The sequence below is a fragment of the Artemia sp. Qi Xiang Cuo genome, chromosome 6, assembly GCF_049724085.1.
Source record: "Artemia sp. Qi Xiang Cuo chromosome 6, ASM4972408v1, whole genome shotgun sequence".
Classification (NCBI taxonomy): domain Eukaryota; kingdom Metazoa; phylum Arthropoda; class Branchiopoda; order Anostraca; family Artemiidae; genus Artemia; species Artemia sp. Qi Xiang Cuo.
Window position 1 is genome coordinate 23978850 of NC_142799.1, and position 26319 is coordinate 24005168.

General features: G+C 33.8%; 1 protein-coding gene across 2 annotated transcripts in view; it reads left to right on the plus strand.

Annotated features, from left to right (window-relative positions):
* LOC148951010 (uncharacterized) overlaps window positions 1-23738 on the plus strand; it is a 56393-nt gene extending 32655 nt beyond the window's left edge. Inside the window, exons 3-10 of one of the 2 annotated variants that reach the window (XM_089090558.1) lie at window positions 466-676; window positions 3835-3972; window positions 11844-11927; window positions 13288-13495; window positions 14757-15250; window positions 18548-18617; window positions 19604-19720; window positions 21626-23738. In XM_089090558.1, the coding sequence (XP_088946684.1) occupies window positions 466-676; window positions 3835-3972; window positions 11844-11927; window positions 13288-13495; window positions 14757-15250; window positions 18548-18617; window positions 19604-19720; window positions 21626-22042 (1739 nt within the window). In that variant the 3' untranslated portion in view covers window positions 22043-23738. Of the gene's footprint in view, window positions 1-465; window positions 677-3834; window positions 3973-11843; window positions 11928-13284; window positions 13496-14756; window positions 15251-18547; window positions 18618-19603; window positions 19721-21625 lie in introns of both variants that reach the window. The other variant, XM_089090557.1, reaches the window with a different exon arrangement.
* Window positions 23739-26319: the final 2581 nt, after the last annotated feature.

Genomic DNA, 26319 nt, shown 5'->3' on the forward strand with positions numbered 1-26319 from the left:
TGGGACCTTGTCTATTTGCTCCTGTAACTGTAAGTAAAAGTCATCTGAGTCTCTAGTATCTCCGTCAGTCGGTTCTACAGGGGCGTATACTACTATAACTGATACCCTGAACTTTCTAGTCATAAAATGAGCGTTGGACCGTAAAATAAGCGAAACTAGTTAGTTTAAATTTGACAATGCTTTTCTTCAGTATTAAAAAAAACATGTGGTTGCACCGTGAGTTGATCTTTGCTTGGCGATAAAGGACCCGGAGCTTGACCCTAGCTGTCCCAAGGTTGGCGGGGATGGAGTCCTGTCTGTTAAATGTATTCCCAAGAATCATCTATGGATGCTGGGTGAGGCGTTCGTGTCCAGTCCCACTATGTGTATGTTTTTTATTTTATTTATATAGAATTTTGTTTAAGATAATCAAACAATCCTTGAGGAATATGTCAGCCTAATACTTGGGATTTTTTTGTTTTTCAGAGGAAGAATTTTTGAAAAGGACAACTTCAGATGCTCACCTGCTGGTGTCAAAACCGGACGATATTGATCCTCAATTGAAACAGTTTGGCCTTCCCAGTACATTTAGAAGCTCTAGAGGTATAGAAAGAGGAGGATATAGAGGTAGACGACCTTTCAGAAGTAGAGGGTTTTTTCCGTTCAATAATTTTAGAGGGAAATATAATTATCAAAGGTGAGTAAGACGAAAAAAAGCAACGCAAAAAACACTCTATTAAATGTAAATTAACTCGTATTCGTTAGTTAGAAGCTAAAGAACCTGACGGACAATAGATATAATATAAAGAAAGTTATATATTTTATTTTCTTATAAAAATGTGTATATATATATTATCTTATTAAAAATGTGTACCATATATGTATATAACCATAATGAGATATGTAACCATAACCATAATAAATATGTATATAACCATAATGAGATATAGTTGCTTGCCTTCAGGAAAACAAACGAATGCTCTCAAGTGAGCATCGAAAACCAACTGACTGATTCGATGTTTGCTTTATAGAGAAACTGCTGGTTTACCCTCTTTATGGCATCCATAGCCTCATCCCATAATTTATGGGTTATCTATTAGCTGCCTGCTTTAGTCAACACTCTAAATTAAACTTTTTTCCCTTTATTTATATGTTGTGTTTATTTTATTTTTTTGTTATTATATAAATATTTGATAAAGGTGCCTGGACGTGAAGTTGAAACTTTCAGGCCTTTGTTATTATTAGAAGTTTATTGTTTCTTTTTTTTCCAACTGTGTTATTGAAAATAATGTACCCGTTTTTCTATATTTTCCTTTGTTGATTTGGATAAAGTAATAAAAGTTTTTTTTCTTACGCATAAACATGAATCATGAGTAAGCTGAATCAATATTTGAAATGAGAGTCATGTAGCGCCAAAGGTTGTTGCACAGGTTGTTCTATTTGTTGGTTTTCTGTACCCTAAATAGTGAAAATTTGGAGAAATTTGTCTTTCTTATCTTCGAAATATAAACTAAAAGGTGAGAGGGGGGAACCTCTCGCCTGAATTTTTGAAATTATTATGGATTTGTTCACATTTGTCTCATAATTCGTCAGTTTAATATCACTTTTCATTGAAAAAATCTGCTGTAGACCAGACCCTTGCGCCTTTTTTTTTTAAGGATTTTATCATTAAATACATTGAATCAATGTGCCTTCCTCCATGTGAGCTAGTATGAAACAAAATAAATAGTTCCATATAGCTTGTTTACTGTTTTTATGTTTGCAACTTATTTCTAAAGTTTTTAACAAATGATATGCAAAGCAAATACATGGGAAAAATTATTTAGGGGGTTGTTGTGTAAAAAATGTAAAAAAAAACTTAAATTTAACTTTTTCGCATACTGACCGTTTCGCAGGTATATATTCTTTGAAGGGTGTTTATCGTCTTAGATTAAAACAAAATAGTTACAAATTACACTTGTAAATGTAGTTTATAGCTCAATTTGGTTCAGTGGGCTTCTTATTGAACTTCTGAGTACCAGCTTTATTTTTTTTTTATCACCCACAGTGTTTACTATTCTTTTTAAAATTTGAATGTTTCAGCTTTTCGAGCATAATTTTTTAACGGAATTTTACTATATATCCTGTATTCCAAAAGCTATTTAAAGTTTTCAGCCATAATTTTTTAATAGATTTTTTTTCTCTGTCTAAACCTCAAAGAATTCCAAAGAAAAAAATTCAAAAAATCTCTGTCTGCCAGAATAATCTAGTTTTATGAACTGACTATGAAAACCACCGTGCAAAACTATAGATGGCGAAAGAATGTGATAGTATTTTCGAATTTATTGTATAGAAACTGTCAAAATTGTATAGTTCTGTCTAAAGTTGTCTATAATTCTGTTCTGAAGCAAATTTAACCAGAAAGGTATACTTCAAAGTATACGGAAATATAAACATGAAAAATAGGATTTTTTTTTTTTTCTAAAACCGCAAAAGTTCTTTTTTCCTAAAAAGACCATAGAATGAATTTGTAAAATAACTTTTAATGTTAAATTTTGAAAAACGGTCATATAAATTAAAAGAAAAATATTTTTCTTCCACTAGTTGTTTAGTAAATTAACATTAAATCAGTAATTTATCTTACTTTGGGGTTTTGTTTATAGACCTAATTAATTCGGTTATCCTGTGGTATTGCAGTGGATCGATCTCTGCTTAGCAGTACGTAGCCCGTCCCAGTTGCCGCAAGGCTTGATACCTGTCCCTACAAAAGGTACTTTGCAAATAAAACATGGACAATATTCGACGCTCTATGCGCCACTATTGACTGGAGGATTTAAAGATGTGTCACTTGAATTATCTGGACGGATTTTTTACCAGATAAAGATTTGTTGGGCTTTTACTTTAAAGCCCAAACGACCTAAACACGCACCTGACCTCGATTGTACAGTCGCTTCCCCCTCTCCCACCAGAAAAAAATTTGTCTGTTTCTACTCCCAAATCTAGAAAAGTGTTATATGTGTCGGACACATATAACACTGCATCTGTGTTCAGTAATTATGGACTGTATTTGAAGTATGGCTACGTGACATCCATTCTAGAGAAGGGAGCAGGTGATGGTCCAATGGGGTCTGCCCTGTCACTACAAATCTGACTTTTTTTTTTTTTTTTTTTTTTTTTTTTTTTTTTTACTACATGAGGGGTTTCCAAACAGATTGTCAAAGAAGGACATTCTGTATAATCTAGATATTGAACAGTATGGCAACACTTGTGGACTATCAAATACCTTAATTAATCTTTCCGTAATAAACCTGCAAAAGCATTCGATCTAATCAGTCCCTGAATTTTAGTGGGAAAAACGCTCCATGAATTTTGGTTTTCAACGTTTCTTGTTAAAAAATTTTTTTTAAAACTTTTTTTTTTTTTTTTGACGGTGTCGGCCAGTTAGATATAATGATGTGTACCCTGAATCTCTTCCAGTTTATTGCGGTGTTCCCCGTGGGATCCTGCTGGGTCCATTCCCCCGGTTGTGATAACCGTTGGAAATTCATAGGTGGCCTTTCACAGGTAGGCTAATACTTTCTCCTGTCAAGTGGTGTATGGACGTAACCTTTTTTCTTTCTTTTCTTTTTTTTTTTTTGCTAATTCCTCTTAGAAAAACAATAAACTTTTGTTGGTGATTTATTTTGCCTGAATATTACACTGACGAGTGGACAGTATAACATCATTTTTTGGAGCTGTTGACTGTTTAATTTTTAATCTTTATATTTGTTTAATGAGAACGCAAATCCAGCCATTTGTGCTTGTGAGTTGTCGTTTTGAAGTAAATGATTTATTCATTTAACTATTTTGGCCTGAAGCGAGTCTCATTAATTACAGGAATAATGATGTAAAGCAACACTCTTTGTATACGCGAGATCGAAGTTTAACGCCAAACAAGTTTCACAAGCGACGAAGATCGCGCTCTCCTTCCCCAAGACGTACAACCAAGTATCAACGACGATCTGACTCGATCAGGTATGTTTTATGATTTTTAAGCTCTAATATTAAGTAGTAATAGAGGAATTTTTTTGGGCTCCCAAAGGGGGAAGGTTATTGGGTTTTTCAACCCCCCCCCTCCCCGTTATGACTCGTAAATTCTGCAGAGAAATAAAACTATTTATCATGATGCATTTCCTCATGTTTTTTTTTAAGTTTATGTTTTATCTACATATTTGGTTTATTGCTTAACGAGTGTTGTTCAGCTTGGATTTGGTAGTAATCTGACGATTTTTTTCTCTCTTTTATTAAATACGGTTCATGCACCATATTTTAATTCTTATATAATGGTGTGTGAATTCCTAGGTCCACATATTTTATTGGAAAAGCGCCAAAATTCTAAGACTCAAAGACTCAAACGTATCTTCTTAAAGGCGAATAATTGTGGTTAAATAAACATTCTAAATACGTTCGGAAATGAAGTGCTTGACAGAAGTGGAGTTTTAATAGTGTACACTTGCAAACACTAAGCTGGATTTATTCACAGAAACTGATTTTTTGGCAAAACTCATGATTAGTAAAATATGGATGGTTTTAAAAGAAAATTTATTTGACAATGCTGTCAAGCACCATATTCAGTGAGATTAGATGAGCTGAAACCTCATTAGTAAATATTTTACGAGTCAAATGTTGATAATATTCACCTATTTTGAGTCAAGCTCTCATACTTAAGTAAGTTACCTTAAAAACGCTCAAAATTAGCGCTAATCTAGATAGAAGTTCTAGTTCAAAATTTGGTAGAAAATGCGGCTGCATTGAATAAATGCGGCCGCATTTTGCTTAAAACGCTATTTGTATCTAGCCTTTAACTGCAGAAACCAAAAATTGCATTCAACTGAAAACGATATTATTAACTACGAAGAAAAGAAACAAAAGAAAAATAAAGTGATAAAACAAAATGGTGAGAAAAAATTGAGTGGAAAATATAGTAAGAGCCAATAGTCAGAGGTTTTTTTTTTCACAGTTGAAAAAAGGTTGGAAGAATAGGAAGATAAGTCTGCGAACCAAGATTAGAATATTAGTAGCTACAGCAGTCAAGTATAATTCTGAAACTTGGACGCTCCAAAAAGAGGATTTATTAGATGTTTTCCAGAGGAATTGCCTACAGATTCTTTTGGGTACCGGTCTGACTGACCGTATTTCAAACAGTAAGCTCTGTGAAAAATGTGTTTCTATCCCACTTTCTTAAGGCTATAATGAGAGAAAGATTTAGATGGCTAGGACCTGTTCACTAGATAAAGGATGACATATTGTTAAAGATAGTCCTTTTCCGCCAACTATCTGGGGCCACACGAAAAGTAGGTCGTCCCATATTGGGTGGGAGGAGGTCGTAAGGAAGGATTTAAGGGAAATTATAACTTTTTGGGAGGATTTTATGTCGGAAGCTTTAAATAGATATGGCTTAGTAGTATCCTGAACTGGATTTGGCCAAGATCAAAGTTCAGTTTAATTGACTTAAATTCAATTTAACTGAAAGGTGTAACCACCAATTAGAGCTTCGTTATCAGTCCTTAGCTATATTGACAATAAAAAACGGCCAAATTAAAAAGGTACGAAAAACTAGTTTAGGCACAACTGGAATAAATAAAATTAAATTGTTTTGTGGGAAGCATATAAGGGCTATAGAGCAACCTTCTATATGATAAAATATATACTTAATAGTAAACTGTGAATGAGAACTAGAAATTTTTATTGTAAAAATTTTCTATCTGAACAAATCAAAACTAACTATTTTTTTCAAAAACATGGTATTTACTACAGTCCTTCAACTTGTAATGGAAAAGTACGGCAGTAGCTTGTTTTCACTAAAAATTTTCCCTTTACAAGTGTTAGCATCGACTTGAGCTGAAATAGCATTTATGAGTCTCAATATGTATAAATTTTTATTGTGAACAGCCTTTCAGCAACAATCCTTGGCTTTCATCGCCCCAAAGACTACTTAGAAACCTCTAATAACTTAAAGGAATGACTTCCAGATTACAGATGATTCCTTCCCTATTTCTTGATATTTTTGATGGTCTCAGGGGCATTTTGCAAAAATTTACAAAGCATCCCAACTAATATCCTCCGACTGAGGTCAGATGGAGTTACTAACGATTCTACAGTCACTTTTTCAAAAGAATCCATTTAAACAGTAAACTTCACTGAAAATGATGTTTATTCACTTCTATTTTTTTGCCTGTACTCCCCTAAAATGTTATCAGTAGCTTACTATGAAGTTATGGAGGGAAGTTGTGTCAATAGCCCTATGGTAGCACATTGGATTTACGTCTGCTTGGCAATATGGCGGCCAGGGTTTTGATTCCACATGCTGCAAGCCTGGGCGACAGGTTTGTTTATTTTCCCTTTAAAAAGTTTCAGCGCCTTAGACGTTGATTTGACGCCCTATGCGCCATCAGTGGCTCTGAAAGCACCACCAATCTCTCTTGATGTGGCCAATGCCACAATATCTCTTTTTGATTTCCTTAACAAGTTTAATTTCCAAATCTCAATGCTTGAGGGTTTTATTATCCTTTGTACACCAAACGCTTGAGTACACCTGCACTGTTGGGCACGCTGTCCTTTCCAAGAAAATGTTTGAGAGAATAGTAGCAACTAAAAAAGTACCCTGAAGATCAGTGGATCAATTGTGGTGGGAGATATTTAGAGCATTTAAAAGATTCTAATATATATCAAACAGTTCGTGGTAACAAACTGTAAGTACGAAGCGACACGGCCAAATGGTAACCAAAACTCTAAAAAACGAACTTAGATAACAATAGATACATCAAAAGAATAGGCTTTTTGTGCTGAGTCCAAATATATAAAATGCATTAAGTTCAATGCTACCCATCAATAGCTACGAGCCTGAGAAAATGTTTGATTTTGGAAAAAGGGTTTAAACACCTTTAAATAGTCAAAGAATCTTATTGAAAATCATATCATCGGATTCAGAGTATCAGGGAACCCAACTGTAGAAGTTGCAAACTCTCATCTGTATAATGTGGAATTTTGTATAGGTTTTTTGCAAAAAGAAAGATCACAGATGCGTGTTCATATATATATATATATATATATATATATATATATATATATATATATATATATATTCCCCAGGATTAATACGCCCCTGTAGAACCGACTGATGGAGATACTAGGGACTCAGATAAATTTTACTTACAGTTACAGGAGCAAATAGACAGGGTCCTAAGTAGAAATTTTTTTTTATTACTGTTAAGTCTTAATGCCCAGTCTGGTAAAAATAAAAATATAGGTTATCTTAGTCAAGGTCATTTGGGCGTAAGAACATAAAGGATTGATAGATGCTGACTTTTGCAATTTTGCAGACTCAACTATCTAGTTACACCCAATATAGTGTATGGTGATAAATTTTTTCGTAAATCAATGTGGTATTCAAATGGCTGTTAAACAGCAAACCTTATTGATTATGTTATAGTAAACCGAAGACTGGAAGGATCAATACAAGATACTAGTGTATATAGGAGTGCTGTTATTGATTTTAAAAGTAAAGATTACCATCTAGTAGTGTCAAGGGTTAATTTAAAACTGAAATATCAGAAGGGTATTTACCTCCCGGGAAGTTATGATGTTGGTAGACTCCAGGATTAGAATTTGAGAGAAACTTTCCAGGAACAGTTGAAAACTAAACTTGAGAGTTTAAAATTTGATAATGTGGAAGATGGTTGGTATAATTTTAGAAAAATAATTTGTGAAGTTACTGAAGGTGCACTAGGGAAGAAAGCTAGAACTGCAGCTAAGAATATTAGTGAAAAAGCTTTATGTTTAATAGAAAGGAGAAAGGACTTGTACAAGAATTATCTGAGTGATAGATCGTATAAAAACAAAAGAAATGTAAAGAAAGTGGAGAAAGAATTAAAATATGAACTAAGGAGGTGTGAAGTGGAGGCCATGGATAAAATTGCCAAGGATGTGCAAGATGCAGCTCGACGGCATAATAGTAAAATATTGTACTGGCACGTTAACAAATTGAGAGGGATTAGTCAATCCGGACTTGTCCCAGTTAAAGATAGGAATGGGGTTGCAATTAGCGATAAGAAAAAAACTAAAGAGAGATGGGCCGAACATTTTGAGAACTTGCTTTACCGAGATAGAGTTGCAGGAAAAAATATAGAGGAAAATGAAAAAGTATATGATACTTTGGATGTGAAGGAAGATTTGTTTTGTGAGGAGCAATTAGCAACAGTACTAAAAGGATTAAAGATTAATAAGGCTCCAGGTGCTGATAGGGTGGTAAATGAGTTTCTTAAATATGGTGGCTCTGAGGTTAGAAATAAGTTATTGAAGATTATGAATATGATTTTTGAAAAAGGCGAAGTACCTAACGATTTTAGAGAAACCTTAATTAAGCCACTTTATAAGAAAGGTGATAAAAGTGAGTGTGGTAATTACCGAGGCATTAGTCTGGTCTCTGTAGGTAGTAAATTACTTAGTAATATGATACTTTTTAGACTTAGAGATGCCGTAGACAAAGTTTTAAGAGAAGAGTAGTGTGGTTTTCGAAAAGGTAGAGGAGGTTTTCTACCAAATTTTCACTCTTAGGCTAATAATTAAGAAGTGCCTGAGTTTTCAAACACCTTTGGTCCTCAGTTTTATAGATTACGAGCAAGCGTTCGATTCTGTTTGTAGAAGTGCTTTAGTAAAGGTTTTATCCTTGTATGGTATACCAGACAAATACATTAAAGTGATTAGTGTACGAGAATAACACTGCTGCGGTTAAGGTAGGAAATGAGGTTAGCAGCTGGTTTTATATTAAATCAGGAGTTAAGCAGGGTTGTGTTCTATCCCCCTTTCTATGGATTATTTTGCTGGACTTTGTTTTAAGGAGCACAGGAAAAGCAATGGGAGATCACGGAATCGGCTGGGGAGGAAAATGTCTCCTGGACTTAGATTATGCTGATGATTTAAGCATCCTAGATGAAAGTGTGAGCAAAATGAATGAAGTGTTAGAGGTTTTTTGAGTTCAAGGGGCTAGAATGGCTTGGAAAATTAATGTTAAGCAAACTAAGTCACTAAGGTTAGGAATAAGTGAAGATGGAAATTTGACGTTGTGTAATGAAAAGATTGATCAGGTGGACAGCTTCACTTACCTTGGTAGTATTATTAGTAAAGATGGTGGGAGCAGTGAAGATGTTAAAAGTAAAAAGGCCAAGGCTCAGGGTGTTTTTTCACAGTTAAAAAAAGTTTGGAAGAATAGGAAGATTAGTCTGCAAACCAAGACTAGAATATTAGAAGCTACAGGGATGATAGTGGTCAAATATGGCTCTGGAGCACGGACGCTCCGAAAAGCGGATGAAGATTTGCTTGATGTTTTCCAGAGAAATTGCTTAAGGATTGTTCTGGGTACCCGGCTGACTGACCGTATTTCAAACAATAGGCTATACGAAAAATGTGGTTCAATACCGCTCTCTAGGGCTATAATGAAAGAAAGGTTGAGGTGGTTAGGACACGTTGTGCGGATGAAGATGACAGATTGCCGAAGATCGTTCTTTTCGGCCAACCATCTAGGGCTAAACGGAAAGCAGGTCGTCCCCGTCTGGGGTGGGAGGACGTCATAAACAAAGATTTAAAGGAAATCGGAACTTCTTGTGCGGGTGTAAAAAGGGAGGCTTTGAATAGATTGGGGTGGAGGAGGATCGTGCGTAGCTGTGTTGGCCTCAGGCGGCTTGGTGCTGCGGTGAGTTGTTAGTAGTAGTAGTAGTAATTGTATCGAACCAATGGTTCTAGCAAATCGGGATAAGGCTCATTCGAATGAAAATTAAATGTTACAGGGGCCACTAGCCCCCCTCTCACACCATTATTTCTTCACATCATCCAATCAAGGTTTTGATATAGCTATTTTGTTCAGCATAGTTGAAAGGTTCTGCAACTTTGCCTTTGGGAATGACAAGGCTCGCCACAGCCCCTGGAGAAAGGGCTGTAAGTTATGAAATTTGCCCATTTACACAGAATTTGCTATTGAGAAGTATACAGACATTTTCCTGGGGAAAAAATTTTGTGGGAAGTATTTTCCAGGGGTTAACTTTCGAGGGAAAAACTTCATACGTGGGAATTCGGCAGAATTCAAATACGAAATCCCTTTTATTTGTCTTACTTTCTCTTTGAATTTTTCACGGGAGAAACTTTCCATTGGGGGAGGTGGGTTTTTTTGGGGGGAAAATTTTCACGGAGGAGGGTGGGACATTTCCGGCATGATTCGGAAAATGGTAAGAAATTGAATTAAAACAAGTCTTTTCAAATGAAATTAGGCTAGGGAGAATTTTCCTGACGGAATTGTCCACAGAAAACTTTCTGCGGGGAATTTTCAGCGAGGATGGAAATGTCCGGGGGGGGGGGGTATTTTACGTGGGAGGAACTTTCCATGGAGGAATTTTTCGGGGGGGGGGGAATTCTCCATATAGGGGAAGGTGAATTAAAAAAAAAAGTTTTTACAACTGAAAATAAGGAGTAACATTAAAACTTAAAAATGAACAGAAATTCAGCTGTCTCCTCAATACCTCGCTCTATACGCTAAAGTTTGACTTTTTGTCCTAGTTCTTTCAAAACGACTCCTGAAAACAAGGGCCAATTGAATAAAATAAGAAGCGTTTTTAAAGAACTAGGAAACTTGTGTGAATAGCGAGGAATTGAGGAGGGGGCAGGGATAGTTCCCCTCAAATACACAGTAATTTCTGTTTTTAAGTTTTAATGTTGATCCTTCCTTTCAGTTAAAGAAAACTTTTTTTTAATGTCAACACAGGAAGGGAATGTTCAGAGAAAATTGAATGAAAAGCAAGTACACAGATGTATCTTCAGCGATGCAAAAATCCCTGATATCTCATTTTGCTGAAGAGCTCGTACCGTTGAGTAAAAGAAGTGTTAGATTTGTTTTGTGTTTCGCTAATAACACTTTTCTTGTGTTTTCAAGAACTAACACACGTTTTCTGTGTTTCGGATTATTTTCTGTGTTTCTGTGTATTATACATGCCCAATAATTGAGCCAATGAAGTGTTACATTGGTTATGTGTTTTTTTTAATAACGCTTTCTTAAAAGCCAAGCAAATTTACTTTTCTCTAGTCATACTCTCCCGTTAGATCTAGCCTCCCTCACTCAATTTCGATTAATATGTATATATATATATATATATATATATATATATATATATATATATATATATATATATATATATATATATATATATATATATATATATATATATATATAGTACATTATAGAACAATATATAAAACTTATGTTATCTGTATCAGCAGAGTTTAAAATAGGTTATTCTTCTCCTAAATCATTTTCCCTTCTTTTTTACGCCTTTTTTTAATTCATTTGTTTTCATATTAGTCGTTTGATATATGCAGTTTATCTTATCCAATTCAGAGTTGTTTATTGCTGATGCATAAAACGAATTTGTTTCTCAGAGCCTATAATAGCTCCTTTGAAAAATAATATTTTGTCTTGAAAGTAATTGTCAAAAGTTGTAAATAAAAAGTTAAACATTTATTTTAATACAAAAACTTCCCTATATTGATACCCCTACAAGAGTTTACTTGAATGATGGAAAGCCCTTATACTATCGCGAAAGATCAATCAAGTATCACCCATAGAACGACCAATGGCAGGCAGGCTACTGATTGCTTATTAAATTTATAATGAATAGATTATAATAAATATCGAATTAAGCTATAAAGTAGCATCATACCCCATATAAAGAATATTCTAACCAATGAAATGTAAGTGAGCTTGTAAATGGGAAAATAAATAACAAAATAACACAAGTCAATGGACTAAGTCACAAGGTCAAATTAAGTGATGGTCTTATACTGATACGTAATACTTTCAGGAAATCTCGCCACCGTCGTAGATCAGTGACAAGTTCAAGCAGGTCAAGGTCCCGTTCCAGATCAAGAAAGAGCAGGAAAAAACAGTATGTTCTTTCAAATAAGTATAGTTTGGTTTATTGATTTCTAAATTCTTAAAGAAAAAAAAAACAAAACACAAAAACAGGTAAATAATTGCGTTTTCACTCTCTCTTTCTCTTTTTTTATCTTCTTCACTCTATTTCCTTCTTTTATCACTCTGATATTACCTAATCGAATGTTCATAAGGTTCAGCATACATGTCAACAACGTTGAAGTGTCGGGTTTGAGGTTCGAAATTTGAAAAAGATTTTTTTTTTTTTTTTGTTATTTGTATTAACTGCTGCCCATTGAGTTGCTTTCGCTTATCCTCAGTGGTACGATTTATTAAGACAAAATAGATTGTTAATGAAGTATTGATCTTACTAAGAAATAGTTTTTTTTTTCTAATTGACAATGTCTGCCTCTTACTTCCACTATAGTATATCACAAATTTGAGTCTATCAAAAAACACCATGCCCTCACAAATAAGTATAGTTCAGTTAATTGGTTTCTAAATTCTTAGAAAAACAAAACCAAAAAAAGGTAAATGATTGCGCTCTCCTTCTCTCTTTTACCCTTTTCCCCTTCCCTCTAGTTATCCTTCTACATTATCCTTGTCCTTCTATTTATCCTTCCTTCATTTATCACTCTGATATTACCCAATGGAATGTTCATAGTGCACCGTATTTATGCCAAATATTGTTTAAATGGTGGGGTTTGAAGTTTGAAAAATTGATTTATTTTACTTTGATTGACTGTACCTATTAACATTATTTCCGTTTATCCCTAGTAATGTAATGTATTAAAGCAATTAAATTATTAATGAAGCACTGATCTTACTAAGAAATTGTTAGTTTTTATTGACAGTGTTGGCCTCTTACTTACACTATAGTCTATTAAAAACTTGTATTATTTGAGTGTTTGTCCTTACTACAAAAAATATAAGCACCGGTATTAACAGGATGTCTGCGTTGTTAAGCAAGTAACAAACCAAAAACTAAGTTGCCTAGAAATAAACTACTTCTAGTTTTGGAGAGGTTTGAACCCCTCTTGACTTTCATGGCTTTGCCAGTGGATGAAAACAACTGGCCTTTTTTGCTGTGTTTGAATTTTAAGATAATTAACAACAATTTAAGTTACTTGACACTTTTTTTTGTTAATGTGCTTATCTCCTATAGAAATTTTTTCCATAGTTGTTGACTGTGAACAAAATCTACGAAACCATTAACAACAACACATGTTTATTAATAGTTTAAAACTATACATTTTAAAATTAAGCGGTAGAGAGAGTAATTGTAACTTTTCTATCGCCATTTTTGACTTGACAGAAATTTTAAAATCTTTGAAGACATTAGTCGTGTTTTTTTATTTGCATTTTTGTAGCAGGCGCAGTCGCTCTCGTACCCCAGAGCCAGATGGAATAAGCAGCTTAAGGAAGAGATGGATTACAAGTCACTCGGCTAGGAAGCATGGCCAAGACAAAATCAACAAAAATAGTGTTTCTAGCTCTTCATCATATTCATCATCGTCGTCATCTGATTCTGAAGAAGATAGGAGAAAAAAGAGCCGTTATAGGCAAGAAAAGGATTCTAAGGTATTGTTTTGTTTTTTCGTTGTTTTTTTTAATGTAAAGATGGATAGCACAAGTTTTGGTCACCACCGTTTAATATTTGAGTACTTGTTTTGTTCACAACTTGTGCGAATTTCGTTTGAGAGTTCTTACCGTGCTAACGAACTCTCGTGGAGGCTGTGACATTGACTTTCAGAATAGAACCAACAAACCCTAAGCCATCTTCTCTCAACTCCACCGCCATTTGTGGAACGAACGGGAGATCAGTACGAAGACGAAAATTTGTGTCTGTTAGATCTGTTCTCTTCTATACAGTTGAGACTTGACCACTGAAGGCACTTCATCTCCATGGTACGAAACTCTTTGATCCTCGCTATTTACGGAAAATCTTAAGGATTCGATACTCCGGCAGAATCTCAAATGCTGATGTACGTCACCGCTGCTGTAACATCAAGCCCAGAGCTACAATTGTCAAACAAAGAAGACTGCGTTGGCTTGACAATGTCCTGAGAAGACCCAACGACCGCATCATCAAGTTAGCACTTCTAGCTGCTCCTTTGCCAGATTGACGCAGACCTTTAGCTTTTAATTTTGCTGTATTTTGATTGTAGACTTTTTTTTCTTGTGATAAATAACAGAATAATGTTTGTGCCTCTTGTTGGAATATTGTAAATGTTTCGCAGTTTTTGAGCTTATTTATTAATCAGAAGGTCATCCAAGTCCTGGTAAACATTATCACGTGAAGTAGTATGTAGTATGTATGTATGTACAGTTACGTTTCCCATCACAATGCATGAAGCAATATAACAGTTTTTTAAGGCTCTTTTATTTTTAAAATCTTTTTGTTCATCCAAACGGCTTTTTCTCTTAAGAGTAAAGTCAGTATGTTTTTTCTTTCGAAAATGAATCTCAAATTTTGTAAGATAGTCGAAATTCTTTGCCTCCGGAAAAAAAATGCTTATGTACTGATCCGACGAAAGTGATTCTCTAAAACTTTTTTTTTAGAAGGAAGAGGTAATCTATCAATTTTACAGAAATGGGGGGGGGGGGCTAGTGTCAACAGCTTTACTAGCCACCGAATGTAGATCAACAGATTTATTTTTGAAATCCCAATGGTACATCTACACTACATGATATCAACAGTATTAAAATTCTTCTTTCATGATCGCTTATATTTCTGTATATTGATTGCTTTAATCATTACTGTAGTTAGACTTTCACTGTTAAACAAGCTTATAAGCAAATGAATATAGATTAACATATTTATTTTTACTCTTTTTTACAGAGGCAAAAAACTGATAATGTTCTGCAAACGTCTATTAAAGAAATGGAATCATCAAACGATGGAGTTACATTAAAAGAAACGGCTGTTTGTGGTTCAGTGCAGCAGAACGTGGTGCGGCACGATTCAGTGCAGCAGAACATTGAAACAATACCAATGCCGCCTTTAATAGAGTCGAAGGCTCCCGTGAAAAGTGATATGCCCCAGGATGAGCAGATTAACTCTATTGTTAACAGTGTACCTTTTGCACCACAAGAATTGTTGACGGCGGTGTCGAAAATGCCACGGACACCACCTAGTGAACCAGTTAAAGTTCCTGATGAAAGTTCTAATAGTTTTGTGCTTAAAGAGGCGGTTGATCATTCCAAATTGGACACTAATTTATCTCCGGTGAAGAAAAAGAAGAAAAGACGGCCTAGAACTCCGCCTTCTCCTCCTCCATCTGAATCAAATGCAGCAATGAGAAATGGAAAACTCGAGTCGCCAAAACGCGGCTTGTAAGTTCTTGTTTTCAGTATCTCTTAAGATAAATTTTTTTTATTAGTCAATTAAGTTAAATTGAAGATTTGAATGCTCTATTTTAATTAATTAAATAAAGTAAATCAATAAAAAAATAGTCTATTGAAGGAGTACAGAGAAGAGTTTCCTCCAAAGAAAATTGGGTTTTGCGACATCTTTTCTAAAATTATTAAATTTTTCCTAAATAAATCTTTCTTGACTTTTAAATCTATAAAAGTTTCTTAAATTTTTCCTAAATAAATCTTCCTTATAATTTGTATTATTAATTCCTCCTTAAACTTTTCTTAAAGTTATTTCTTGTCCACTTGAGGAAAATTCATAGTAATGCTTTTAAAGAATTAGAGTTGTGTTTCTGCTTTCATTGATTTTTCCAGGATTTTCCCAAAGAAACATGGGTTTTCTGAGATCTTTACTAAAATTATTGTTACTGAAAACTAACTATTTATATTTCGTGTTAACGTTTGTCTATTTACGAAGGTTAATTTTTAGGTTTTTTGAAGAATTTGAATTTCTTTTGGAGAAATTTGTTGGAACCCTGGAGAATTCGGGTATAGTAGAAGAAATTTCATAGAGATCTCTTCTCTTTTTTTTCTTTTTTTTTTTGTTGTGTCCGAGCCTAAGATCTAATATTGCTAGACTCCAAATGTGGGTAAAATTACAATGAAAAGCAGAGATGATTCTAGTTTCTTGCAGGCATGACATGCATTATTAGCCAAATAGCTATTCTACCAAGGGTATTGACTTGTCTCTAATGCTGAATTAATGCCAACAGTTATTTTATAGTGCTTGAGGTTTCGGGCGGCATCTCTTTAAATTTAAAAATTACTTCAGGGATGTTGAAAAAACGGTATCTCAACCTGTAAAAATGATCATTTAAAAAACAGAGTAGTGTTCACTCTTAAATATTGGAATATTTGAAATTAGAATAATATCTATAATATAGTTCCATAAAAACGATTAAAAAACTGGACAGCTAGAATTGTTTTTTGTCTGCTTGAACAAAAATTAACAGTATCCACTGTTATTCCTCTGTCGTCGAATTTTCCTTGGTTTCCTACACTTTTGGATTTTCTACACTTTTACTGTTGTTTAACTTTGTATTGTTCTAAGAAGAAATCATACTTTTTAAAGAACTAAGACCACTATTACATTATTTTAGCCAATGGATGAAATAAAATTTAGTATTTATCTGTTTTGAAAAATATTGAGTTTCAGGTTGTTTTCATAGTAAAGAAAAAAAATTGTAATTTTATTTTTCTAAGAGAGTAGATAGGTAGATAGATTTTATTTCATACATAAACAACACAAATAATTAAATAAAGCCAAGAGGGAGCTAAACTTGAAAGGAAGGCTAACAATTATTACAATGAGTTTAAGTACACCAAAAATAAAGAAGATAAACCAAAAACGTTCCAACATATAGAATAAGGGCAAAGGAGGCTACCCCAGCACGGCAAAATCTAAAAATAATACTTAGAAACAAATTATCAAAAAGAATCACCCCGTCATCAAAGGTTAATAATATATTCTACTAATTTAGTCTTTATAAGTGATCGGCTATTAAGATTTTTAAATTTACTTATTTAATTTTAGCCTATTTGCTATAGGAAGCATTTGGTATCTTATTGAAAATTTATCTCTTTCCCAATTAATCAAAGGGATTCTATACGCTCGAAAACGAGCCGACGAAGAAGCGATTGAGCGAATAGGGAGGGGTAACAAGAATTTCTGATTCATAAAAATAACTCACCGGAGACTGAATATCATAATGCCAGGACGATAATTGCAAATCCCTAAGTTGATTAAGGTTTAATATATGAAGAAATAAAAATAAAACTTTTGTTTCAGAAAGATTTTGAAGAGGATGATGAAAAACAGGACCAAGGATCCTTACGGCTTTATTTTGCAATGTCTAGAAGGGTATTGAAATATTATGTAATGTATTTAGGTAAATAATGGGACAATATCTTAGGTATGATTCTATTAAAGAATGATAAAGAATTTGAATAATTGAAAAAGGGAAAACATACTTTAATCGATGTAAACATCCTAAATTTCGGGCTAATTATATATGGAGATGGTCAGAATGACTACGGAAACATAAAAGCTCATCAAGAATAATCCCCAAATATCTATATGTCTTAACCCGTCTAATTCTACACCCAGTAACAACTAACTCATCAATCCTAACTTTGGAAACTCCTTGCTTAGATCTCCCAAAAACCATAAATTCTGTCTTAGACAAATTGAGAACTAGGTGATTACAAGAAAACCACTGGATAACTGAATTCATTTCAGACGACATATTCTTGATCAATAATGAAGGGGTTTTAGCTTCAATAGATACCACTGGATCAACTAATAGCATAGAAAATTAGGGAGATCATTTATATATATATATATATATATATATATATATATATATATATATATATATATATATATATATATATATATATATATATATATATATATATATATATATATATATATATATCAAGAATAGTAACGGTCCAAGTATAGACCCCTGGGGCACTCCAATATCACTCGGGAGTTACGCTGAGACAGATGGCCTTGTAGGTCTATTTGGAATTCGCGAATTCGTAAATATGACTTTATTAGATCCAATGCCTTTCCACGAATTCCAGAGTCATTCAATTTTTCAAACAAAATGGAATGATTTAGAGTATCAAATGCTTTTTTTATATCGTAGAAAATGCATGATACATGCATGAGTGATAGGGAAGAGAGTATATTAAAAGCAACGTCAAAACTAAATTTCGTTTTTTTGTTTTAAATTCTCCAGTTTATAGCAAAAATGTGGAAACTCATTCGAGTTTCGTTTTATTTTGACTTTGTTAGTCCAGGAACTGTTAGTCTCCAGTTTTGACGTTTATAGGAATGGATAAATATCGTGGGCATACGGTTTAAAATCTAGTGAGACTTATAACCAAACTAAAAGATGTTCTACATCAGTTTTGTATGTGTCATATTTGTCGTTGCCAAGATTTGGTGGGACTGGCGTTTTAGAACCTTAAATATGTCACTGACTTAAATAAGCTCAAATATTAAACTATGTTAAACTTAACCGCATGAAAAACTGGAGGTTTAAAAATTGCCGTATTTAGCGATTCAGATGTTTGAAGCCGATTTTGAAATACTTGGGTCCATAAAATTTGGCAACATTGTAACTTTAACATCACTCAACATTGTTCTGCTCATGTAATCTTAATGTTATTTGCTTTTACCTCATCGATTTTTTTCTTGTTATTTAGACCTCCCTTTGATGAGCACACTGTTGTCACTCCTTCTGATGGCCCGTTTGGAATGCTACTTATTGGACTTGTGAGTCTCTCTTTCTCTCTCTCTCTCTCTCTCCCTGTTCCCCCCCTCTCTCTCTCTCCGTGTCCCCCCCCCTCTCTCTCTCTCTCTCTCTATCTCTCTCTCTCTCTCTCTCTCTCTCTCTCTCTCTCTCTCTCTCTCTCTTCTTCGCTGTTTATTTTAAACCTCAATTTTCAAGATGGGGAAATGTGAACCTCCAATTAAGGGTTAGACTAGTGCAAGTCAATTAGCTCTTAGAATTTGTAATCTCCAGCATTTTTGTCCTGTATGGGTCAAAGTTAATGTTTTTAGCACAAAATGGTTTAGATCAGCCTTTTACTGTGCGTCATCTACTTTGCTGCTTACTTCCGTTCAAATGAGCCCTCTCTTGACACTATAATCATCACTGGGGGAGAGGGGTGTGGAGGAAATACACCAGTGATATCTATGCAAAATAGGATTTTCCCTGTTATTCAAGGCGGTGGACTTCAAACCTCAAATTAAGGGTCTTCAATAATGCCGATATCAGTGTTGTGCTTTTTATTTCAACTGGATGTAATTTTTAGAGGGTTTTGGGCTCCTTAAAATTCTAAAAATATATTTTTGTAATTGAAAATTAGTGTACTGTTGAGTTGCTTTTACTGTTCTCAAGAGTGTCACGTTTACGTTAGAAATATTATCACAAGCCATTTTTCTTAAAACTCACATTTTAAAGTATGGCTGCTATGGGCTGGGTTTCACTCTTTACAAGGTTTTTGCTGCTGCTGCTGCTCCTGCTGCAAACACGATAGTTTTTTTTTTTTCTTGTCGTCAGACTATTCTGTCCTCATTGTGTATATTTTAAAAGTTAAAAATTATTTTGACTTGAACTTTTCACTCAAGTTCCTCCTCTAGTATTAAAGTTTATTTTCAAAAAATAATTTAACTGATTCCTTCCTTTGCTTTTTCACTTTGCATTACCTTCAGCAACAGTTTTTTACAATTACGCTCATCACGGATTTTTCTTTTAGACAAGATGTGTTGTAAAGTCGGATGAAGATGCTCAAATTGCACTTTATGTGGCCTCAAGTCTAACAAGAGGGCTTGCAGAATATCATCGTCAGTTGAACCACGAGGAAAATGATATGGTAAGTTTGTCCCGTTGGTCGAAAATATCCTTTGGTCGAATTAAACTTATCCAAATGCTCATTTGAGGCCTCGTCATGCCCATAACCAAAGAGTGTGTGTCACACTTTCTTAGAATGTGCTTGTGCATCTTAGAGTCCTTTGATTAATCATTATTCATAGTTGTTGAAGAGTATTTAGGAGGTTTGGGGGGGGGGGGGATTCACCATGAGTTTGACGAAAATGTACCTCTTATCTTAGATTACATGTTGTATTTGTATGTACAATCTATAGGATCAAGTCCCATTCTTTAACTGTGCATTGCAGTTCTTACTAGTTTTGTCTTGTTGAAAAACTATGTTAGTGAAAACCTAATTTTTTTTTTTTTCGTTTGAAATTCGTGGTTTTTTTATTATTGCGAAATGACAGAACAAGCTTTTATAGATATCAGTTATACAAGAGTGCTTTGTTTCGGTGGTTGTAAGGGTTCAACAGAAATGAATATATAATAGGAAATAAATATTATAAATACTATATGTGGTAATAGAATATGAGAAGGAGAAATCAAGTCGAGAGAGAACTGCGTCCTTTTGATAAAAAGAAGAAAGCAAAGAGCTAACTTACTATTCATAGAATAATTGGGGACAGGCCATGCTGTGATTGCTGCTGTTACAAATTTGTTGTAGTGTCATGCCGGCTCAAATTGACGTACTGGCTGGCGAACACTCCTGCTTCACTTTACCTTGTTCAAAGCTACTGCTTGGGGCACATCCCGAAATCCCCGATTTTGTTCATATGTTCTAAAGCCATATCCCAGCTTAATTATGCCAATTTACGGTCCACATAAGAAACATTCTCCAGGGTCTTTGTACATCGGAGTGACGTGTCCAAGCCACTTTTTCATGATATGCTGAGTGGGATCGAACCTCGTTGTTTATAAAGAGATACGTTTAGCATATCATTGCCAAGTTCTATGCCGAAAATTATCCTTAAACAATTTACCTAAAAAAGGTTGGCAAATCTTAGTATCTAATATGATCTATGATCCCTGATTTATATAGCTATAATATAATATAATTAATTATTATATCATATATTGTATAACAATGATGAACTATTCTATACTTTATAATATAATTAGCATACGATGGCTGCTCCCCCCCTCCCTATTGCACTTCGGGCTGAAGGGTCTTGAAACGGATATCAGCACCGCCGGTTTGGACTTTAAGGGTCTAGTACTGTATCCCCCTCCTTTTTTTATATAATTCGCAAATACCGAAAATTATGCTTAAACAATTCATCTATACAAGCTTTTTGCATGTCCAGGTATCCAAGGTTCATATAGCTACTATAGGAAATGCACAATTGGAAAGATCTCCCGCGTTTTCATCATGCTAGTTCCATGTTGCCTTACGTACCAATCTATGTTATATGTATAACAATATATGTATTTACTTATCACCTAACCTACCAACCTATTACCTGTATTTCCTTTACCTACCACAAAAACTCCTAAAGACCGGTACCTTTTTCGTACCCGATTGTCTAGTTCACCAAAGCAAAGCGTCCTACTGCTTTTAGAAATTGGCACTGTTTCAAAAATGATATCTCAGTATCATCAGACTACTGATGATACATTATACTAGAGTGTTCACACGCATCTGGCTATAAAAATGAAATAAACAGATTGAAAGGAAGCAAGTCAATTTATTTTACTATTTGAAACGGAATTCTTACTAGAGAAAAGACTTAACTGAAAAACTAAGTTGAATGTCACACCTACCAAAATTACAAGGTTTTGTCATTTTGTTTTCTCCCATTAATACCTTTCTTTCAGAATTCACTCGCCTTTTGGAAAAACATAATCCCCCCCCCCCCTTAAAATGTTGTTCGTGTGCACCAATGCTTTAATTGTTTATGTATTTCAGGAGAATCAGGATATTACTTCAAAAACTGAAGACCCTGTATTTCAAGATCTAGTCGCCAAATCATTACCTCAGCTACAAGATTTTCAATCAATCTACCAGAAGACTCGGGGCAATGAAGAGATTCCATGTTTATTAGAAAATAAAATCAAGCCGATAATTGACATTCATAGTGAAGTGGCAACCCTGTTCAATACAGAGGAAAGCAATGAGCAAAGTTTTGAAAAATTAGATACAAATTTAAATACTGTTCCGTCATCACCGAGTTCCAGTGGTCATTTAGCCTGGATGGAAGAGTGCTTAGAATCCAAACATAAATCACTTCCTAAGCTTGAAGTGGGAAAATCACAAATTGATCCGACTACTATACGCTCACGTGTTTCAGCTGTGTGGGAACCATTATTTAAAGATGATAAATAGTCTTTTGGTATAGTGTGGTACCTGGCTACTTAATGTGGCTATATATTGCTGAAATGGCAACTATTGTCATTTTTGTTAAAAATTAATCTTCTTCGTTCGTCTGCATGGGGTTATCCTCCCCATTCTCTCGGATTTTTTTTTTATGATGCTATAATTGGCCTTATTTATGATGTGAACTTTTTTACTGAATGATTGAACAGTCCAATATTTTTGTTTTAGTTCCTTGAATATTAATTAGAAAAATTAAATATTAGAAATAACACGTGCGTGATGATAGAAGAGTTAAAGTGGAGAAGGCATGGGTCATCCTTCAAGTATTATGCTAATGCAGCGTTGTAGTTGTAATACAAGACAATGAGGGGAATTTTAGAAAAGTACTGGAATTTAGGCAATAACCTCCTCCCTAAGGAATGCCATATAAAAAGGATGTAAGTAGGAAAAAAGTTGCAAAACTAGAATTAGCAAATAAAGCGGAAATTTTTAGTATAAAAATATAAAAGAAAAAATAGCAGCTAAAGAAACTGCAGGTTGAAACGAAAATTCGAAGGCCAAAGCCAAAAGAAACAAAATCAAAGACCATCGGCTTTATCCATTTCCGGTTTTTATTCCCACATTATTCAGTTCGGCGTTTCTCTCTTCTTTTGTTTTATAGTTTTTTTTTCACCTTTATCGTAGTTCTTTTTTGTTCCTTGTTTTAATTTTTCTCCTTGTCTTAAAGATCGATTAACGGAGGTTTTTGTGACGCTATTTGTCCCTCCCTTAAATTTGTTACTGCAGCTTATTTACTTTAAGATTCAGCACTACTATGCTAAATTAAAGAGAAGTACCAATGTTACAAGTGCTAAGGTCTGACCAATAGCAATTGTACATAGTAGACAATAAAATGGAAAAAAGCTATATTTATAGAAATTAATTTTGTAAAAAATTAAATAGTAGAAGGGAAATTCGGAAAGGGAACTGCTTCCTATATTGATATCAAAACAATCACATACTAAAAGAGGGCGTAATCTCATGATTCCTGAGGAGCTTTAAAGGAAGCAGACAACACAATAACCATCGGGAATCTAAAGACCGTCACCAATTAGTGGAAAATAATTATTTAACTACTTATCTTTATAGGACACTATAATAATTAAGCCGTTTCGTGTAAGACAATGCTTCAATTAACACAGATTTTATTATTACCACTTCTAAAACAATTGCAGATTAAAGCCATCTGAGACTATAACAGTTCTACATGCTACCCTTCTAATTCAGTTTGTTTGAAGCTCCATCCTTTACCCCCTCCTAATAAATTCCTAGTTTTTGGAATTTTACTCCAGTTTTTTACTCCTGGAATTTGTAAAACCCGTTTTAGTGTAAGAGTAGAAACTAGACTTAAATGTGTTTTAATTTTGATTGATGGATGCCAAAAGATAGAAACTGAACTTATTATCTTCTGGAATAAAAAAAAAATACAAGAATTTCCAATTACCCTTTCCTTCAAACTGTCTGAACTAGAGAAACGCGCGAAAATTTTCATAACTCATTTCTTTTAAACTTTTCCCTAGTGCAGGAAATCGCTGGGGAAATCACTGCAGTGCAGGAAATCACTGCAGAGGTATTGCCACCTCTTCCCTATATTTTCATATCCTCTTTTCTCTACTTTCTTATTCAGTTTCCATGACGATAAATAAATAAAAGTTCAAATAGGGATCATATCCTTTTAATAGACAGTAATTTTCACAAACAGTGATAAAATTACACAAAAAAAAATACTATATATTTCGGTCACATATGCAGTGACCGTCATCATTTTGACTACTGGTGACGGTCACTGCATATGTGACCGAAATATCTAGTATTTTTGTGAAATTTATCACTGTTTGTGAAAATTACTATCTATTAAAAGGATCTTATCCCTATTTGAACTTTTATTTATCGTCATGGAAAGGCAGTGTGGTCTCTGAAATTAACTATAGTTTCCATGTCTTGAGTGGAAGTCATGCTTAACATTAATAAATTAAATCAAAGGTTATCTCTAATAAAGTATCTAGTATGCACATTCATGAATTTGTTTCGAGGGAGCACAGAAACAGGAAAACCCATCGATAAACAAATACAAATTTATTGAAATAGTTGTAAAAGAGTCAAAGATTTGTGGAAAGGGGGGCGGGTCTGAAGACCTATCCACACAAATGAGACGTATATTCAGTAGCTACTATAAATAATTTTCTTTAAAGGTTCATTATTGAAACTGAAGATTTCCCGAAGCGCACTTTTGGTAAAAAGAGCTGTCGAGGAGTTAATCTACCCTATTCCTTAATAATAAAATTATTTAGTTTAGGAAGTATCTAAAATAAAAATATAATATAAGTACGTTGTTGTTATAATTAATATAAGTATATATTAAATTAATATTGATTTAATATATACTTATATATGCTTATATTATACTTACATTTAATATATAATTGAATTAATATATACTTAATACATTAAAATACAATATAAGTACTCTGTTGTTATTATTAAACACAGTAGACGGCTTCATTGAATTGCTACTAGCAGAAAACCTGTTTCTTTTGGACTTGCGATGTTTTCACCAAGCATGTCATTGCCCAATATGTGCTTATTTCTAGGTTATTCATCAGGGGTTGCTGAACTGCATAGGCACTATGAAAATCATGAAATGTTTTCAGGATCGTGTTATACCAACAGTAATTGGAAAAAAAAACACTAGACTTAACACAACCCATGCCATCGTGCCAGCGAGAAAAAAATGGTGCTCGAAAAGGATTTGGCGAAAAGAGACGTTAGTGGTAAAAGAGATAAATATAGTAAAAGAAAGAAAAATCTTTTAGTACCATGTATTTTTTTAAAGAAACAAAAGGGAAGGAAATACTTCTTTCATTGACACCACTACAAAGAAGCCCCAAAATGAGGAACCTATACAATATGCATAACCGGTCGGGGAAGGAGGAGGCGAATAAGTCCGAATTTCGAATAATATATATATATATATATATATATATATATATATATATATATATATATATATATATATATATATTATGTTTAAGAGGTAATTACTTGGCAAAAAAAAAAAAAAAAAAAAAAAAACTGTCGTCCTAATCAAGCAATTGAGACAAATGTGCACTTGAACGAGGCTTTTACCTTACCCATCTATCCAACTACCTAGGACCAAACAGTATACCCGAACCGTCAACCAAATAGAAAAGTCCAAATCCAAGCAAAGTTGTCATCAATAAATGTAAGTCGTTGTAAATTTACCTGCAAAAGCACCTTAAATCTAGCAAAATATTTCCAAGTAGAACCTTCCATTTAGGGCTCATCAGAAGAAATACCACCTGCCTTAACGGGTTTCGAGGCTTTACATTCTTTACCCGGCACGGTGGAGCCTCTACCATAAGATCTATATGGTAACCCTATGTCGGGTAAAACTTGTGAAATACATGCATACCAGTCAAGCTATTAAAAATTACATACAAAAAGTGTTTCAATGTTTCCATAATAAAATCCCAGAGGTCACTGAAAGAGACCATTCTGGAACAAATAAAGACATGTCCAGATGTATCTTTAATTGGTATCTAGAACCAATTACCAATTTAAAGATCCTCAAGCTTGTTTGAAAACCCCTACAAACTCAAACTTCCAAAAAAAGAGAAACACAAGAGCAATTATATGAAAATATCATTAAGTATTTCTTTATAATTTTTTGTATATTTACTTAAAATATCATGATACATGAAACTAACTTTTTTGTATTGCCAACTAATTTTTTTGGCAGAAAAACCTCTTAAGATCAGTTTTTCGCTCAGCTTTTTACATCTATTTTTAAAATCTATGTAATTACTGCATATTTTTGCATACCTAAATAATTGGGAATAATAAGCCGAATAAGTAATATTTGAATGTATATTACTTTCAAGAAATGGAAAATTAATTACATCAAAATTAAAATCATCCGTTTTCTTATATAATTTAAAAATTAATCTATTTATTATTTGAAATATTAATATTTAAATCTAAGAAATGGTCGGAGTGTCCCATCCCATAGCTAGGCTCAAGAATTAGCTCTTGTGGATAAATATTTTTTGAAATCTCAATAAACTGTGCACAATTTATTACTCACAGATCGACTAGATATATTTTATTATTTTAAAGGTTATATTTTACATTACTTGGGCTATTTTTATTAATCATGTATTCATATTCTAATTGACTTAAAAACAGGTCTGCTATGAATGGACTCGCATTCCCACTCATAGGAATAC